Source organism: Pelodiscus sinensis, chromosome 2, assembly GCF_052426305.1.
Source record: "Pelodiscus sinensis isolate ZL-2025 chromosome 2, ASM5242630v1, whole genome shotgun sequence".
Taxonomy (NCBI): Eukaryota; Metazoa; Chordata; order Testudines; family Trionychidae; genus Pelodiscus; species Pelodiscus sinensis.
Genome location: NC_143053.1, coordinates 102,593,913 through 102,612,320, shown reverse-complemented (window position 1 = coordinate 102,612,320; position 18,408 = coordinate 102,593,913). Strand labels below are relative to the sequence as shown.

The 18,408-nt window shown below is 47.5% G+C and overlaps 1 protein-coding gene across 2 annotated transcripts in view; it reads left to right on the top strand.

Moving 5' to 3' along the window:
- Nucleotides 1-311: 311 nt before the first annotated feature.
- The window catches only part of SLC66A2 (solute carrier family 66 member 2), a 111,297-nt gene continuing 93,200 nt past the window's right edge, over nucleotides 312-18,408 (top strand). The window contains exons 1-2 of one of the 2 annotated variants that reach the window (XM_006134018.3): nucleotides 312-513; nucleotides 4,906-5,255. In XM_006134018.3, coding sequence (XP_006134080.1) covers nucleotides 5,053-5,255 — 203 coding nt within the window. In that variant the 5' untranslated portion in view covers nucleotides 312-513; nucleotides 4,906-5,052. The remainder of the gene's footprint in view (nucleotides 514-4,905; nucleotides 5,256-18,408) is intronic. The other variant, XM_006134019.3, reaches the window with a different exon arrangement.

Sequence of the window (18,408 nt, the reverse complement as noted above, 5' to 3'; positions counted from 1 at the left end):
CTCTCGAGGCCCCTTCCAGTTCTAGTGTTCTGTGATCCTACTTCCACCTGGTGACTTAGACCCAAGTTCCTTTTAGTTCTGATTTAGTCACATTCTTCCACACCTTAGGGTCCTTGCTTCAATGAAACATTTATAAAATCTAAATCTGACTGAACGTTTTTTATTTGGAAAAAAATTATACATGTTGCTCACACACGGAAACAAATCTTGCTCTGGGGAGGGATCCGGTGCCCTCTAGGACCCAGAGGAAATAGACGCTGAGTCACCGGCTGGGCCTTTCCCTCCATTGACGGAGGCGCAGCTGGTTATTGTGACGTCACAGAAGCAGCTCTGAGGTCCTGCCCCTGCTGCTGGTTAATGTCACCCTAGCCGCCCAGGCGGCAGGAGCTGATCGCGGGATTAGCAGCAGCAGCAGCAGCAGCGAGAAATGTGTGGGTCTGGACCCCAGGGGCCCGGATCTGGTGATCACCTCCAGTCGCGTCGCTAATGCTCCTAGTGGGGGACAGAGCCAAGGTAAGACGAAAGAAGGGGTGGAGACTCTCAGGGGGCCGGTTCCGAAACACTCCAGTCCGGGAAGGGGTTTAAAGGAGCAGCCCCGCTAACCCATGCTGCTTGCCTGCCCTTCTTCGCGGGCGAAGGCGCTCCCTGCAGTCAGGGCACTCTTGCAGACCCCGCAATCGCTGTCTCCAGAGCCCAAGTCTCTTCCCGGCCAGGGAGGGGAGCTGGGGGGAAAGCAGCTCGTTCCTTGAGGCGTTTGTAAATTGAGTGGTTGTTGCTAACGTACACAAGTGCTGCTGTGTTTTCTTTTTTCGAACGGAGTGGGTGTGGGGAGCGTGGAGCTTTAGTGTCTGCTCTCTGCTAAACAACCAAGGCTTAAAATGTGAAGAGGGAAACCTGAGGGGAGAGAGGCCAGTCTGAGGGGACCAGACCCTCCAGTCATAGGTGTGTGGGGGATCAGTAGGTTGAAAAGTACCTAAACAAAAGGAATTGGGGGTTGTGTCTCCTGCTCCTACGGAGAAGACTTGGCAATACCTGACATTGCTTTGGCTCCTAAAAGTAATTATTTTCTCTTGCTGTTTTGTCTTCTATCTTCACTTACCCAAATCTAATCATGAGCGAGGGAGTGGAGCAATATATTTGTTTCCTAGATCTTTCTGGCCTCTCTGTCCTATCCCCTCCCCTGTTCCCAGGCTTTACCAAATGTGAGAGTTGTGTTGGCAATTTGCTACAATCCTGAAGGCCACACAATACATGTACAAAATAGAACAGATCACCCTCATCTTTAACGTGGAGGTCCAGACCTCCAAAAAATTACAGATTCTAGCCTTGTGGGGCTATGAGAAATGTGTTTGATCCAGCTCCCAAAGGAGGGGTGCTCATATCATTCAAACTGCTATCTCTGTGGTTCTCAATCTTTCTAGACTGAGATTACTGTACCCTTTTCAGAAGTCAGATTTGTCTTGCATATCCCCAAGTTTCACCTTACTTAAAAAGTACTTGCTTACAAAATCAAACATAAAAATACAAAAGTGTCACAAAATTATTACTGAAAAATTGCTAATTTTCTCTGTATTATGACATTTTAGTTTGTACAAATTTTGCTAGTGCTTTTTTTGTAGCCTGTTAAAATTAAGTAAATGTCTATATGAGTTGATGTACTCCCCTCAGACAACCTCTGTGTACCCCCAAGAATACGTATACCCTGGTTAAGAACATGGTAGGCACTGAATAAAGTGAACTACAGAGTAGGGATGTTAAATATCAGTTAATTAAATAATGGATTAACCTCATGAATTCTTATTGGTTAGTCGACTATTCTACAGTTCCTGGGGATGGGGCCAGAAGTCAGTGTGCTCCGGCCTCACTGCCAGGGAATCCCTTGCTACTTATTGCTGCTCTCTCTATCAGAGGCAGCAGCATGGGGTGCCAGGCGGGAGTTGATCCGCAAGGGGAGACAGTTTAAAAACCAGCTATCCTTGTGGACTGGCTGCCTGTTGCCCTATGATGCTGCTTCTGATACAGAGGCAGCAGCGCAGGCTGGCAACAGCCCCTGTCTAGGGGAGGAGTTGAGCTCCCGGACCTGGTACGAGCCAGAACTGAACTGGGCTGCCTGCCTACCTGGCTCCTAATACACTTTTAATGCAGAGCCACAGCGAGTGTAGGTCCCGGACCCGGCACAATCCAGGACTGAGTTGGGCTGCTGGCCAGCCGGCTAAAAAAATTTACTGGTAGGTGTGGGGGAATGCATGTAGTCTATAGCATTAACCAATAAGCTTTTGCTTATCGATTAATCAGCTAATCGACTACACTATTACATCCCTATTACAGAGACTGAACTTTCTAGAGCAGCGGTTCTCAAAGTGTGGCCCACAACCATCTTGTAGGTGGGCTGCAGGCTTGAGGCTTGCCCTCTGTCCTCCAGCAGTGGGGAGCCGACGCTGACACTGCAGCCCTGCGGTCTCCCTACAAGGTACCAGCACTGGCTTCCCACTGTGCAGGGGTAGAGGGATGAGTGGTGAGCCTCCGGGGCCAGAGCTGGCTTGCAGGGAAGGAAGCGACTCCATGTGCTGCTGCTCCCCCAATGCCTGGAGGTTTTCCCCACTGCTCCCATTGGTCGTAGTCATGGCCAGAGGGAGCAGTAGGGGGTGGTGCCTGGGAGTGACGGGGTGCATGGAGCCAGATAAGCACCTCTCGTGCCCAGACCCCACACTTATGCCCCGCTCCTGCATCCAACCTCACATCCAGAACCCACACCCTTCTGCACCCATTTTGTCATCATGGTTGGCTGGTGGTCTGCGGAAATGTCTGCATTGGGGTGGCCTGTGGGCCAAAAAGCTTGAGAACCACTGTTCTAGAGCAATGCTGAGACACATTGACAAAGCCATGTAGAAAACTTCTGCTGGTGCTGCGTGTACTATGTCATTAGAGGACATCAGTCTCCATTCAGGGCTGTCAATTGGTCTCTTTCGTTATAAGCGTTACACACGCTGGGGTTACAAGGCCGAACACTGCCTAGTGCAAGAATAATTGAGGGGACCCCCTTGTGATTCCAAAATACACTCTGCTTTAACTCCCCCACAAACCAACTTGTTCCCTCGCCCAGTGGTTCCCAACCTTCTTTATGCTGCGGTCTGGCAAACCCATTCACAAACGTTTGGTGGACTAATAATTTATCTGCATATTCATTACACTTTATTTGCATATTCATTATTTGCATAAGGAATATGCAAATAAAATGTTGCCTGTCCACCTAGCCCTAACCCAGTCTCTTGCTCCCCAGTGCCTAACACCTTTTGACCCATGCCCTGTGCCCTTTGACCCTCTGACCCCTACAGCTCATACCAACAACCCCTTTGCCCCACCCCATTCCTGCACTCACCAGAGTGAGGCTGCCCCTCTAGGGAACATGGCCGTTATTGTCATGTGAATGGGGGGGCGGCTGTTGGTGGAGGGGGTGGGCCGTTGGTGCATCTTGCACATGGCTGCGGGGAGCGCAGAGCCCAGGCCAGCTGCCATTACCGAGGTGGGAGGGAGGCACCTCCTGCTTTGCCTCCTCCTCATGCTCCCGGGGGCAAAAGCGGCCGTGCAGGTAGGGGCGTGAGGGAGTGCGGTAGGGATGTAAGCGACTAGTCGACTCCCCGATAAGCATATGCAAATCAGAGAGAGGCAGCAAGGGGGCAGGAGCAGAAGCTGGTGCTGGCGGGTGCTGGCTTAAAAGCTGTTTTCTCCAATCTCTGTCTTGGGGGGGGGAAGGGGAGATAGAGGCATAGCTGGGACGGGGCCTAAGCGTTCCCAGTCCCAGACTCTGCCCTCTGCTTTTTAAATGTATTAAGAGTCCGATGGCTCTTAATACATTTAAAAGGCAGAGGCGGGGCCAGAAGCTAACCCTGCTGTGGCTCTGCAGTTTGCCCTCTTATTGACTAATCGAGTAGTCGATGGAAAGTCGATTAGCTGATTACATGCAATTTAACATCCCTGGAGCATGGTGCCCCAGCCGGACACCAATACTGAGAGGGGAGGAAGGCGCCTTTTACTCCACCCCTTGCTGCCGCTGCCTCAGCCCTAGCGCTACTGGTGGCAAAATTGGCTGCACGGCCAGGGAGAGCATCCGTTGGCAGCATGCGTGCACACTCCCTCCCCATTCGCGCCCTCTCCCTCCCCAAGTGCGTCTCCTCAAGTGTGGACGAGGGGGGAGCAGGAAGAAGGGAGGGAGGCGCCTCCTGCCGCCACTTCAGCTGTCACGGCCGCTGGCACCTGTCTGCGGACTGACGGCTGGGAACCACTTCCCTAGCCTCTGTGTAGGGTCTTCCCAGCCCCAATCTAGTGTCCAGCTCCCTCCCATTCTCCCACAGCCACAATCCAATCCTCCCTCTTGCTTAGCTTCCCCTCTCCCCGAGACCCACAGCCTCCACTCACTCTCCACCCGTTCTGATCTGGTCCTCCCAGCTCTCTCCAACCCCCTTCCTCAGGCTTTTCCTCAAATCCACTAGCCAAGATCCAGTCCCACCCCCAGTTCTTTTTAGCTCCTCTTTGTCCCCCACATCCCTGACTGCCGTCCCCAATAGCCTTGTGACTCCTTGTACAACTGCACCTCTTGCACTCTTATAGCTATGCCACTGGTACTAATTTTATAGAAAAATGAAGTAGACAGCAAGAAATGTTTCGTATTAGTGATCAGATGAGGTTGGACACAAGCTGTGCTGTATTTATTTATTGGTATTACTGTAGCACTTGGGAACTCTAGTCATGGACCATACAACTCCATATGTTTGACCTCTCTGGTTACCCCTGAGCTAACTTGTGACACTGGAGGCTGTTTTCTCTGACCTGACCATAGGCAGGCGGGGTTTGTATTCCTGCTGCCAGGTGATATATTTACATTTCCTTCCTACATTCTTTTTTCAGGTGACAGTTGTGCGAGAGATGACGTAAGCATGGGAACATGTTGTACCAGGAGGACTGTGTGTGACTAAAATTAACGAAGTCTGAAGAAACAGTGAAAGTGCAATCCTTTGCCAGTGGTGGCCCTGGTGCTGCACAGCTTTGCTGGGCATGGAGGCAGATGGCTTGAAGTGGCTGGTGGTTCCAATGCACCAGCTGGTTTCCTGGGGTGCAGCTGGTGCAATGGTATTTGGAGGTGTGGTGCCATATATCCCCCAGTACAGAGACATCAAAAGAACACAGAATGCAGAGGGCTTTTCAACCTACGTGTGTCTAGTATTATTAGTAGCAAATATTTTGAGAATACTCTTTTGGTAAGTTGTTTTTACATTCTTGTAAAGTGTTTATTCTTTTTCTCTCAAATTGATTTCAAAGCTTCAGATGCGAGGTCTCTGAGGATGTAATACTTGGTGGGACCCACTCTTTAAAGAGGGGAAGCAGAATCCAGCCTTGATGCAAGCAGGTTTATGTACATCACCTTAAGGCTCACGTACCAAATTCATTTCTCTTTTATGTTTTCCTGACATAGTTCTCAGTGTTAATAAGCTGCATTTCAAAACTTCAACTAACAATGGAGGCTAATGACAAGCCAGTAGCTAGAGCTGTTTTGAACAAGCGTTTCCTTTCTTTCTCCCTCCTCATCGCTACCCTACAAATTGCTCCATGCAGGTAGTCCTCCACTGAAGTCACTACAGCTCTGCGTAGGCAGACCCGTCTGCCCTTATTGATTTCTGTGGGGGTCTGCCTGTGGATCTCTTTCTAGGATCAAAGCCCCACATTTGAAAAGCCACCCTTTAAAAAGCAGCTTGTCAAGAAACATTGGAGGAAGGTCCCCATTTCAAAACAATCACATTTTTAAAACCTAATACTGTGCGCAAAGGACACGCATGAGCAAATTTTGCTCTGAAATCTAGTCTTTGTGTTTGTGAACTAACAGACCTGATCTCGTGTGTATCCCTCCACCTCCCGTATAGGAATACATGTTAAAAACAAATGTTCCTCTGCAGTTTTGTAACTTGGCCACTTCTGCATTAGGAATATACCCAAGAATCTAAAAATGAAATTGATTAGGAAATAACAATAATACCGGAAACTATTCTTGGAACAATTTGACGAATAGAGCTGTGCTGCTGGTCTGTGAAGACATGACAGGTCTCTTCCTATCTGTGTCTAGTTGCTTGTAAAGATCCCCAGAGCAGCCTAGGCTCACATAAAAAGATATGAAAGTCTGGTCTACATATCAGTAGAAGAAATGGGCTGTCCTCTGGGACCAGAGCTAGCTTAGCAATGAGATGTAGGGAAGGCACCTGTAGAATCAGAACCTCCCGTGGGATTGGAATTGTACTTACAGAGGCATGGAAAAAAGCGAAAAAGCCTGCGGAAGAAAAGAGGCATATGTAGTAGTGGAGAATGGGGAGAGAAAGAAGCTAATGTGCAAGGGAAACACAATAAACGGAACTATGAGTGATGGGGAGGAAACTAAAAGTGAAAGACAGTATTTTTTTCAAATATGTCAAAATACCTGTGACAATAAAGACATTTAAATATACATGAATATATCACACATATCCATGTAAGTATTATCATTAACAGAGAGATGCCATGCAATTGTTGTTCCTGAGGCCATCTTTATTAAGAGGAGGTCTCTGAAAAAAGTGAGAATCTTTAATTTCTAGTCTATTCTAAGTGCTCAAGCTGAGAGAGATGTAAGTGTAAATAGTTTTTTTATTTAAGTTGAAAGACATTTTTTTAAATAAAATAAAATATAAATATAATTTAAATTTAAAAAGTTATTTCTAAAATGGGAAAGGAAACTTAAAAAAAAAACTTTTTTGTTTTGAGATAATGGTGTTTTTTCACCCTCTGGCTCTTTTGCATCTTTAAATATATCCATGTATTTAATGAATACTAGCTTTGTGTTACTCTACGTTAGGATTCTATATTCTGATCTTGAAAGTTCCTGCTTTGTTGTAAACTGCTTAAACCAGTTCAGAATGGAGAAGCAGGCTTTCGAATGCTACCACAGCTATCAAGTGGGTGTGGCCTATTTAAAAAAAGTTCAAAGTATGTGATGTAGCCTCCCACACTTGGTAAATACTACAGGCTTGACCTTGCAAAACCTTAAGGTTCTAATTCTTCCACTTCTGCTCACAGTGAATAATAATACCTTGCTATGCAAGTAGTTCCACTGAAATACGAGGTAGAGATTAAAATGCTATATACTGTCCTCTATAAAGTAACTGTTATGATACTAAAATAACGTGGTCTTAAGCGGGCATATCACACAGTGAAAAGGTTTTTGGCATCCACATATTGAATTTTATAAAGCAGAGGTGGGCAAATTCCAGCTCGTGGGCCAGATCCATTCCGCAAGGTTAATCCCTGACTGGCCCCCACCTCCATGTTATCTGTGCCTCTGCAGATATCAGACGATTGCAGCTCTCATTGGGTGCAAATTGCTATTCGAAGCCAACATGAGCAGTGGGAAATGGCATCCCAGTCCATGACACTTCCCACCGCTCAACCAGAGCTGCAATCCTCCGATATCTGTGGAGGCATGGGTACACCTAGTGGCAGCCCCTTGCCAGGGACTAACCCTGTGGGCTGCAGTTTTTTGTTTTTATTGCCCACTCCTGATATACAGTATAATGCTAAACAACTACTCCTTTGGGTGAATACTGTTCTGGTGCATGGGAGTGTTGCACAAAGCGTTATTTAGGTTTCTTAAAGGCTAGGTGGTACTCTTAACCATGTCAGAGCAGTGACATCTCTCTCTCTCTCTCTCTCTCTTTCTTTTTTGTTGTTGTTAAGCATAGTAATTCTTCCATAGCAATCATACTGCTGATGTCACTTTATGACCAACTGGGATAAGATCAGTACTTGAAACAAAATATAACTGGGTATAGGCAATACAATGTATGATTACTATGAAGGTATCATATATAGATATAGATATAGTAGCCCAGTGTCTGAGAGTCTGTACCGCCGAAATGCTGGCTGTTCCCTCTGGGCGGCCCATGCTGCATGGGGAGTGCGGGGCCCAAAAGGCCGCTTGCTCCCCCGTGGCGGCCTGGCTGATCGGTGCAGAAGTCAGCCGAGTGCCATGGCGGGAGGGGAAGGGGGGCGGGACAGTGACGTGCGGTGTGACAACGGCTCCAGGCCGTGCCCCCTGGCTGTGAATGTCACCGCCCCGCCCCCCTTCGCAGCACTCGGCTGACTTCTGCGCCGCTCAGCCAGGCCGCCACGTGGGAGCAAGCGGCGCAAGTGACTGTTTGGGCGCCGCAACACGGGGAGTGTGGAGCCCAAACGGCCATTTGGGCTCCACGGTCCCCCGAGTGAGAGGCAGGAGGGGGAGGAGAAGTGAGAGTGAGAGAGAGAAAGAGAGAGAGGAGGAGGAGGAGGAAGAGGAGGAGGAGGAGGAGGGACCTGAAAATCCCGTCTTATGACGGGCTAATTGGCTAGTGTGTAGATAATAATGACAAGAGTTCATGGTAAAAAGGCCTGTTGGATCATTTTGTCCATTCTACTTGTAAAAGCACCATGGGATGAGACTTCTGCCCCCCTGCAGAAGGCTATTTTTACAGGCTCATACATGCCTCTGTCAAGCTGGTTTTCTTGGCAGTAAGCCTAAATTCTTCTTTCCTGATTTTTTTTTTCCCTCTCCCCCCACCTCATTACTCCTGGTTATAGGCATATAGTCCATGCTAATTCCTCCCCATTTTTATCTAAGCGTACAAATAAGAGTGTACATATTTGTGCGCACACACACACTTTCATATCTATATATGTCTAGAAATATTTGAGGGTCTAATCATGTTATTCCCCCAGCCCCAATAATTGTTTAGCATCGCAATTTAATTATTTAATTTCAAGCAATTTCCTCGATTCCCTTGATCACGTTTGTTGTTCTTCTCTGAACTCCCTTGAGTTTGTCATCATCTTTTAGAACTGTTGTTCCAGGACTGAACACACTATTGCAGGTGCACCAGAGAGAGTCTGCGTACTTTTTCACATATGGCTTCTGTGTATGTTCTCACAAATGGCATTGGCCTTTTATATGACTGTATCAGTGTCCACTGCTCTCAAACAGTCTGTCTGCATCTTTCAGTAAGGCTGTCTAGACTCACCCTCTTGTTCAGTATGTGTTATCCCGATGTGACTGGCTTTTTTTTTTTTTTTTTCTTCCTGAAATGAATCTGACGTATTTCTGCTTTTGATTCTACCATGATAATAGGGTTCAATACTAGCTTAGTGTGTCTATTTCCAACATGTGTTTATTCCTGACTCCTGGTCCTTTCCCTTCCTCCACAATCTCCAAAATATCTTGTTTCATGAAGTAGCAGGGGGGACCATGTATTCCCATGAACTGTGTCCACTTCACCCCTTCCATAACCCAGTCCCATAATCTGCCCCTCTTCTTTAATTTAAAAAATCAACTAGTTTAAAAACAGGAGGTGTGCCATCTTCCTCTTGTTCTCCAGTCTGCAGATACAATGTTTACTCATGAATCTGCATGGAATCTACTGTTAAGTGTTTCTACGGCTAAAGCTGGCATAGCAGGACTGATACTAGCTCAGAAATTAGTACTGGCGCTACGGGCAATAATCAGGATCCTGCTTCTATTAGATACTTCTTTTCAAGATTTCCCCTCCAGTTATTTCACTGCCCAGGAGAGGAGAGATGCATTTTTTTATTTTTAAGTTAAAGGCATCAATTTTCTGACCCTCCTCTTGGCCACTTTCCTATAATTCTTCATTTTAGGACATTATCAAAGACTCAACTTGTATTTTCTTGTGATGACAATGGTGTGATATTTGTTTCTTTGGCACTGTTTCCCTCGCTCAAAATGCCTCTACATCGGGATAGGCAATAATTTTGGCAGGGGGGGCCACTTCATGAATGTTGATTGTGGTTGTGAGCCAACTCTGCCTGCAGAAGAGGTGGGGCCTCAGATGGAAAGGGGTGGGGCCTTAAGCAAAATGGGGCAGTTCCTTCTAGGCCCCGCTTGCCCTAGAAGGGGGGAGGAGACTGTGCACACTCCCCTGTCCTTGCCCTTGTCCTGCCAGGGGCGCACAATGCCTATAGGGAATCATCAGCCATTCTGAACAGCTGGCAGTTGCCTTAGGTGCTGCAGACCCTTGGCAGAAGGAGGAGACCTCGTGCATGTCCCCTGCTCCTAGACCAATCAGGGCTGGGGTGGAGGAGCGTGCGAGAAGTCATTTGCTGTTCAAAATGGCTGGCGGCTCCCTCTAGGTACCTTGTGCCCCTGGTTGGGGCAGGGAGCCACTAGTTGCTTTGAACAGCGAATGAGTTTGCATGCTCCCCTGCTCCCAAGTTTTGATTGGCTTAGGGGCAGAGGGAGTGGCAGGGTGGCTGCAGGCTGGATCAAACTGTTTGTGGCCTGCGGGCTCTATCTTGCCTGCCCCTGCTCTACATTTTTCTTTAGGGTTGCTAAGTGTCTGGTTTTCTCCCGGACAGTTTGTCTGGTTTAAAAAGAACAAAACCCAAATGTCTGGTATTTTCTGTTTTTCTCGGATGGAAGGCTGGGGAGGGTTGTCTTTTTGCTCAACCAGTTTTTTTCCCTGCCATGTTCCAGATTTTTTGTGAAAGTATCTGGCAACCATATTTTTCTTTTGACGTGAGTTAAAAGTAATTTAACTTTTTTTCAGCATAGTTCTGTTCAATCAGTAGTCTTTTTTTTTCTGTACCAACCCTTTGCCGAAAGGCAGTCTGAGAAGAATTGTGCACAGAAATGATAAAACTGTATTTGTAGACAATAGTAGAATAGTGATAGAAATGTAGCCGTGTTAGTCTGGGGTAGTTGAAGCAAAATGCAGGACAATGTAGCACTTTAAAGACTAACAAGATAGTTTATTAGATGATGAGCTTTCGTGGGCCAGACCCACTTCCTCAGATCAAATAGTGGAAGAAAGTAGTCACAACCATATATACCAAAGGATACAATTAAAAAAATGAACAATATGAAAAGGACAAATCACATTGCAGAACAGGAGGGCGATGCGGGGGGGGGGGGGAGGAAGGAAGGTAAGTGTCTGTGAATTGATGATATTAGAGGTAGGGAGAGTGGGATGTTTGTGAGTTAATGGTATTAGAGGTGATAATTGGGGAAACTAGTAGGCCTCAATCTCCTTTTCTTACATGCTCAACTCTTCCTAGAAATCACTAGGGCTACGTCTAGATTGGCATGATTTTCTGCAAATGCTTTTAATGGAAAAGTTTTTCGTTAAAAGCATTTGCGGAAAAGAGTGCCTAGATTGGCACGGATGCTTTTCCGCAAAAGCACTTTTTGCGGAAAAGCGTCCGTGCCAATCTAGACGTGCTTTTGCGCAAAAAAGCCCCGATCGCCATTTTCATCTTTGATCTTTGTGTGCCTTCTCAGCTAGGAACTCTGTACAGCCTGGGGCCAGCGGGAACTCCCGCTGACTCTGGGCTGCATGTGGTGCCTGCTTTAAAATATACAACAGTCCCCAGTGGGGGCTCTTGCGCATTTCAAAGCTATGGAGCCCAGGATCAGGTGGGGAGTACCCAACTGACCCTAGGCTCCATGGCTGCCCCTTTGATCCGTGGCTCAGCTGTGCGGTGGCTGCCCCTTTGAAACGCTGCCTCCACGTTTCAAAGGGGGCAGCCATGGAGCCCGGGGTCAGCTGGGGACTGCCCAGCTGATCCCAGGCTCTACGCAGCATTTCCCCAGAAGCTGGGAACTCCCTAGCTGACCCGGGGTGCTGGGGAAATGCTGCATGGAACCCGGAGTCAGCTGGGGACTCCCCAGCTGACCCTGGGCTCTGCTGATATGCTGTGGGGAGCCCAGAATCAGCTGGGGAGTCCCCAGCTGACCCCAAGCTCCATGGTGCTTCGGCGTTTTAAAAGGGGCAGTGCTGCACAGCTGAGCTGTGGTACAGCTGAGCTGTGCGGTGGCTGCTCCTTTGAAACACCGTCTTGGGATTTCAAAGTTGCAGTGTCGCACAGCTGATCCCTGGCTCAGCTGTGCAGCACTGCCTCTTGGAAGTACCCCTCCTCCCCCTTTGCTGCCGCTATATCATAGATGCAACAAGGGGGTGGGGGGGCTGAATCGACTAGTCAGCAGACTATATCCAATAAGCAAATGTTTATCAGATAGTCGACTAGTCCTTAACATCCCTATTCTCAGCCTGTCAGCTTTTTGGAGCCTATCTAATTGTCCTTTGCTTTATCTAGGGTCTTTGAGATTTTTAGGTGTCCTTTGATCCCTGGCTTAGTCTCTGGAAGGCAACCAATTCTAGTCTAGCCAGCTTTGTTATAACTCTTTTGAAGCTGAGTACCTGAGACTGTCTTATCTAAATCAGTGTTTTATGCTTGTTTAACACCCCTTTTCAGCCTCCTTGGAGTTACCTGTACGTATTAAGGCAGGCAGCAATACCCAGTTGCCCAAGGGAGCAGTTGTCTAGTTTTCATAAAAGATAATGCAGACTTTTTCCCTATTTGTCCCATAAGCATATGACCCAGTATGTTGATTCTTAAAAAATACAAAGTCTTTGACCCTTTTTGGCTTACAGATGAAAATGCTAATGAAGAAGACCATTTTCATAAAGTGCCAGTAACTCCCCTGCTTAAAAAACCTTTATGATTGCACCATTTTACACCAGCACTGAAGCTTCCATCTGCAAAGGGGATGAGCAACCTCACATGTGATGTGACTCCTGTTAGTTTCAACTTTTTGTGTCTGTCAGTGCGCTGAAAGATCCGCAAACATGCATGGAAAAAAACATAGTTGTATGACTGTGCAGGGGAGTTACTGGCACTTTATGAAAATGCTCTTCTTCATTAGCATTTTCATCAGTAAGCCAATGTCCTCCCCGCCCCCACCCCCTTCTCTTGTCTCTGAGAGAGCCCCTGACTGGATAAAGTAACTGTGTGACTTTATGGAAAAGACTTCTATATGCTCACCTCTACTTTGGCACAGAGGATGCTTCTCACCTAGCTGGGTCCGTCAGACACACAGGAAAAGTAATAATGATTTCTATGGATCACCGTTTGCAGGGGAAGGATGAGGAGCACTGCTCACTAGAATACCTGTACAATTATTTTGTGTTAGCCTTCATAATGGGGTTTCCTGAGTTAGGTGTATAAAATGCCCCACAAACTTCAGGATTTGTTTAATGTCAGCAGAATAAATACATGGCCTAAGGAAAAGAAATGGAAAATATTTCTCTGAAGTAGATGGTAGGTGTTCTAGTTACATCTTAATAAGTAAGGTCAGCCAATGGTAATTTTGCTTCCTGCTGCACTCAGCGACGGGAGCCTTTTTAGTTGTGGTGCAATCCTTTGTCTTGTCAAATTTAAAGATGTACTAATGACGATATCCGGTTACTTCGGTGTGTTGTAATTGCAAGATTAAGCACAAATTTAAAGAAAATAAGAATGGTTGGCTGATAGGTCAGAGTGGCATTTCCTGAGTGGAAGTGCCCAAAATATAAGACAAGTACATGAAGTCTCCTAAAGATCATTTCCCTTTGATCTTAACTTCCCATATTTGTTCTTTGTCAGCCAAAGAAGCAAAGAGGATGAGGCTGTGGTTAGTTTACTGCCTGGGTGTGCATTAGAATCCTGGTGACTGTTCCTCGGCTGGTGTAAATTGTTACAGCTCAGTTTGCTGCAGTGGAATTCTGACAGTTTTTACACCAGCTGAAGAGCGTGCTCCTGATACAGCGCCTACTGAAGTAAATGGGATAGACTTTCCCTGACTTTCTGACAGTTTTGGATTATGCACTACCTTGCATAATGCACTACCTCTAGATGGGTTTGGGGATATTTCCTGTCAATTGGAATATTCTATCTAATATATGTTTTAGGGATGTTAGTATGTAGATGACTACATGATTAACTTATAAGCTTGGGTTTAAAGGTTAATCTTGTCAACTACATACACTCCCTGCCCCCGCCCCCCTTCCTGCCTCTCTATCAGCAAGGGTGAGAGGGAGGCAGGAACCGGTGCCTGTGAGGAGCCAGCTTTTAAGATGGCTCCCCATGAGCATCAGATCCCCCAGATAGAGAGGAACCAGCACAGAGGGTGAGGTGGGAGCTGATACACATGGGAAGCCGGCTTTCAAACCAGGTGCCTATGCATTTGGGCTCCTATGGAGCGGCCTGCCCCTCCCTCCCCTGCTGCTGCTTCTCTGTCAGAAATAGCAGCATGGGGGGGTGGGGTGGGCAGGAGCTGATAACGCATGGGGAGCTCGCTATTAAGCGAGCTGCCCACATGTGGTGGCTCTGTGCAGCTGCCTGCCCTCCCCCCACTTGCTGCCTCCCACAGAGGGGGGCAGGCAGTAACCAGTGTTCAGGGGGAGCCAGCTTACGTTACAAGTAGGGTTGCCAGGTGTCCAGTTTTTGCCCATACATTCCATTATTCGTGGCCCCTGTCCGGTAAAACAGAAAACAACTCTGGTGTCCCCCCCCCCCCCTTTTTTTTCCTCATCCAATCCCATGTTTGGGATTTTTTGTGAAAGCATCTGGCAACCCTAGTTACAAGTGCTATAAAGTGCTAGTGTGAACCAGGCTACAGCACTGTTAGCTACTCCCCTTGCAGAGGCGATGTACATAGAGCGCTGGGAGATCAGTGCTGTTGCCACACTGTCAGTTTAAAGCACTGCTGTGGCTGTGCTTCAAATTGTTAAATGTAGACAAACCCTTTACGTGGCCTTTACAGATTAAAAATAGCTGCTGGTCACTTCTGTAAAGTGAAGGTGAGAAGATATTACAGACCATCAAAGGAGCCCCCGTGTCGAGAATGCTGTGGTAAGAGGGTGCACAGCAGAGAGCAGCTTTTCCACAGGAAATTCTCTCTGAAGCAGAAATGTGCACGTGACTTCCTCTCCTTGATCACTAGTCTATTTCAGCACACTTTATTTTGTACAGGAAGAAATACTATAGGTGTAGGTTTGAATAGATTATTTTAAAATACAGGCAGTCCCCGGGTTACGTACAAGATAGGGACTGTAGGTTTGTTCTTAAGTTGAATTTGTATGTAAGTCGGAACTGGCGTCAGCCGCTGCTGTAACTGATCAGTTTCAACCGCGGCTGAATCTGGACACCAGTTCTGACTTACATACAGATTCAACTTAAGAAACCCAGGCGTCCCCAAGTCAGCTGCTGCTGAAACTGATCAGCGGCTGATTCCAGGAAGCCTGGGGCAGAGCAGCTCTGCCTCTGGCTTCCTGTAGTCAGCCGCTGGTCAGTTTCAGCAGCGGCTGACTTGGGGACGCCTGGGGCAGAGCAGCTGGGGTGCTGCTGGGTTGCTCCAGTAGCGCGGCTCCTCGGCGCTACTGGAGCAACCCAGCAGCACCCCAGCTGCTCTGCCCCAGGAGTCCTGATTCAGCCCCTGCTGAAACTGACCAGCAGAGGCTGAATCAGGACGGCTGGGGCAGAGCAGCTGGGGTGCTGCCAGGTTGGTCCGTAGCGGCGCTGCGGGACCAACCCGGCAGCCCCCAGCTGCTCTACCCCAGGGGTAGGCAAGAAAAGCCTGGTCTGCTGGGGGGGGGGGCACTAGCTGCACCCCCCCCACCCAGCAGACTAGGGAGACGGGGAGCAAAGCCTTGGAGCACGCCCGCAGCGGGACAGCCCGGGCACGCTTGAGCTGTCCCCCTGTGGGTGTGCTCCGCGGCTTTGCTCCCCGTCTCCCTGGTCTGCTGGTCGGGAGACGGGGAGCAAAGCCACGGAGCACGCCCGCAGAAGGATAGCTCAAGCACGCCCGGGCTGTCCCACTGCGGGCGTGCTCCAAGGCTTTGCTCCCTGCAGACCAGGGCAATGGGGAGCAGCTTTTCTCGCCCCAGAGGACGGGGGCGGTGGACCGTGGCGCATCTGGGCGTCCCGCCACTCCTGTCCTCCGGGGCGAGAAAAGCCCCGTTCGTAACTGCGGATCCGACATAAGTCGGATCTGCGTAACTCGGGGACTGCCTGTATATGTTTTCTTACACACACTGTCCTGGGAGCTTGTGCCAAGAAGGAGTTTTGCAGGTAGGTCATATTTTGAAACTAGCTCTTTTCTCTTCCACTTCCTGTTGGCTACGGTGGTGCTGCAGCAGCATATAGTAAACACTATAGATATGTTTCAGAAAATGATCGTGTTAAGTGAAAACGTGTTATGTAGGGTCAATTTTCCCATTGAAAATAATGGAAAAGGTGGGGGTTGCATTTCAAATGGTGATGTCTGTTGGGACGAAGACATAAGGTTGGGGGAGAAAGGGGACTGGGTTACAGCACGGAAGGGAGGTATTTGGCTCTGGGGAAGGGAAGGGGAGGAGAAGGGAGGGGGATTGAGTTGGGAGTATGCCCCTGTGATGGGTCTGCCGGGATCCGCACTGCGTCGGGGGAGGGGAGGAGGGGCGCCGGAGAACGGCGCAGCGAGCGGCGAACCCTCTGCCGCTTTGCAGGTAGGTGGGGGAAGCCCCATGCAGCCACCGGTGACAGGCCAGCTGGGGAAACCCAGCCATTGGCCTGCAAGCGGGGGCAGAAGAGAGGGAGCAAGGCGTCTGGCGAGGAGGAGTCAAGCGGGAAACGGCACAGCAAGTGGTGAACCCAGCGCAGCCACTGGCAATGGGCTGGCTGGGGAAATCGTGTTATTCCGGGGTCGGTCGTGTAATTCAAAAAAATCTCCCCCCCCCAAAAAAAATTGTGCTATCGCGAAAACATGTTAAGCGGGTAAGTGTTAAATGAGGAATTACTGTACTACCATTCAAGTTTGGGTTATACAGTGTCAGCCTGTAATGCAGCTTCCACACTGCTTAACTCTTTTGCCTAATAAAAGCAGAGCTTTTAACTTGGGCTTTAAATGCTACCGTTGGTTAATGCATTAAGCTTTCTCATCCAAAGACTGCTGTTCAAATCCAGCTTGGTGGCTAGTGAACTTGAAGTTACTCATAAGAACGGCTTACTGGGTCAGACCAAATGTCCATCTAGACCAGTATCCTGTCTTCTGATACTGAGGGAATGAACAGACTAGGTAATCGTCAAGTGATCCTACCCCTGTTGCCCATTACCAGCTTCTGACAAACAGAAGCTAGGGACGCCATTCCTATATATCCTGGCTAATAGCCATTAATGGACCTATTCTCTGTGAATGTATCTAGTTCTTTTTTTAACCCTGTTAAAGTCCTGGTCTTCACCACATCCTCTAGCAAGGAGTTCCACAGGTTGACTGTGTGTTTATGTGGAAAAAATACTTCCTTTTGTTTGTTTTAAACCTGCTACCTTTTAATTTCATTTGATGACCACTAGTTCTTATGTTATGGGAACAAGTAAATAACTTTGCCTTATTCACTTTCTCCCCACCAGTCATGATTTTATAGACCTCTATCATGTCCTCCCTTAGTCTCCTCTTTTCTAAGCTGAAAAGTCCCAGTCTTTTAAAGTCTGTTCATATGGCACCCATTCCAAACCCCTAATCATTTTTGTTTCCCTTTTCTTTCTCCCTTCTTTTGAGATCACTAAACTGATTGGCTTTTCTCCACGTGATCGGTGGTTTGTGTCCGTGTAGGTCCAGGACCAGAATAACAGGATGATTGTAAGAGGAATGAGGTGTGTTGGTGGGGTTATTCAGACAAACTCAGTGACTAGTCAGTTTGTTTGGGTCTAGCCAGTTATTCAGCCTCTGAGTTTTTATGAACACTTCACTGTTAAGATTTCTTTTAAACAAAAATGACTGGTATTTTTGAACATATGCAATGTTCTTTAAAGAAAACCGAACTTTTTTCTGTGATAGTTTGAGATATCTGTATAAATAGAAGGGAAAGGACTTTGAGGTCTGACATGGGACATCCCAAATACTGCAAATGTCACAATTGTTTATCTTATATGATAGTTACCAGCAATAAACTCTGAAAGAAAGAACAACAAACAAGCAAACCCTTCAGTTCTGTGTTCCTCTTTCCATGAGCCCCAGTTATCACCCTAAAGGGTCCTTTCTACTTTTATGAACAGCTTTTTTAATGTTCCCACCTTTAAGCCCTGCTTTGGCAAAAATATTTACCTCTACCTTTGCAGGCTAAGGAGAGAGTTTTGAATGCTGGTTCTGAAACATCCTGAATAATCGCTGCACAGCAACCCAGGGCTCTTCTAGTATCTGTCACCTCTGCAGCCCATTTGGGAATGGAGAGGCAAGAGAAACTTAATTTGGATTCCCCATACCCTGGTGAGGTGCTTTTGTCAGGCTGGCTCCTGGACCGTAATTTCAAATACAAACAGGAATATCCATCCTGCTTTCCCCATGTTAAGGTCTATGATGTTGACCAAAACAGAAGCTATTTGCTTTTCAGTTATTTAGATTAGAACACAGTATCTAGAATTTCACTTGATGTGCATTCACTAGTCAAAATGAAAGTTGATCTAATGCAACTTTTTATTGTGTTGCAGTTTGTTAAAGTCTCATACGTTGTTTGAGGTTGCTATAGAAACCTTGCCATATATATTCAGTCC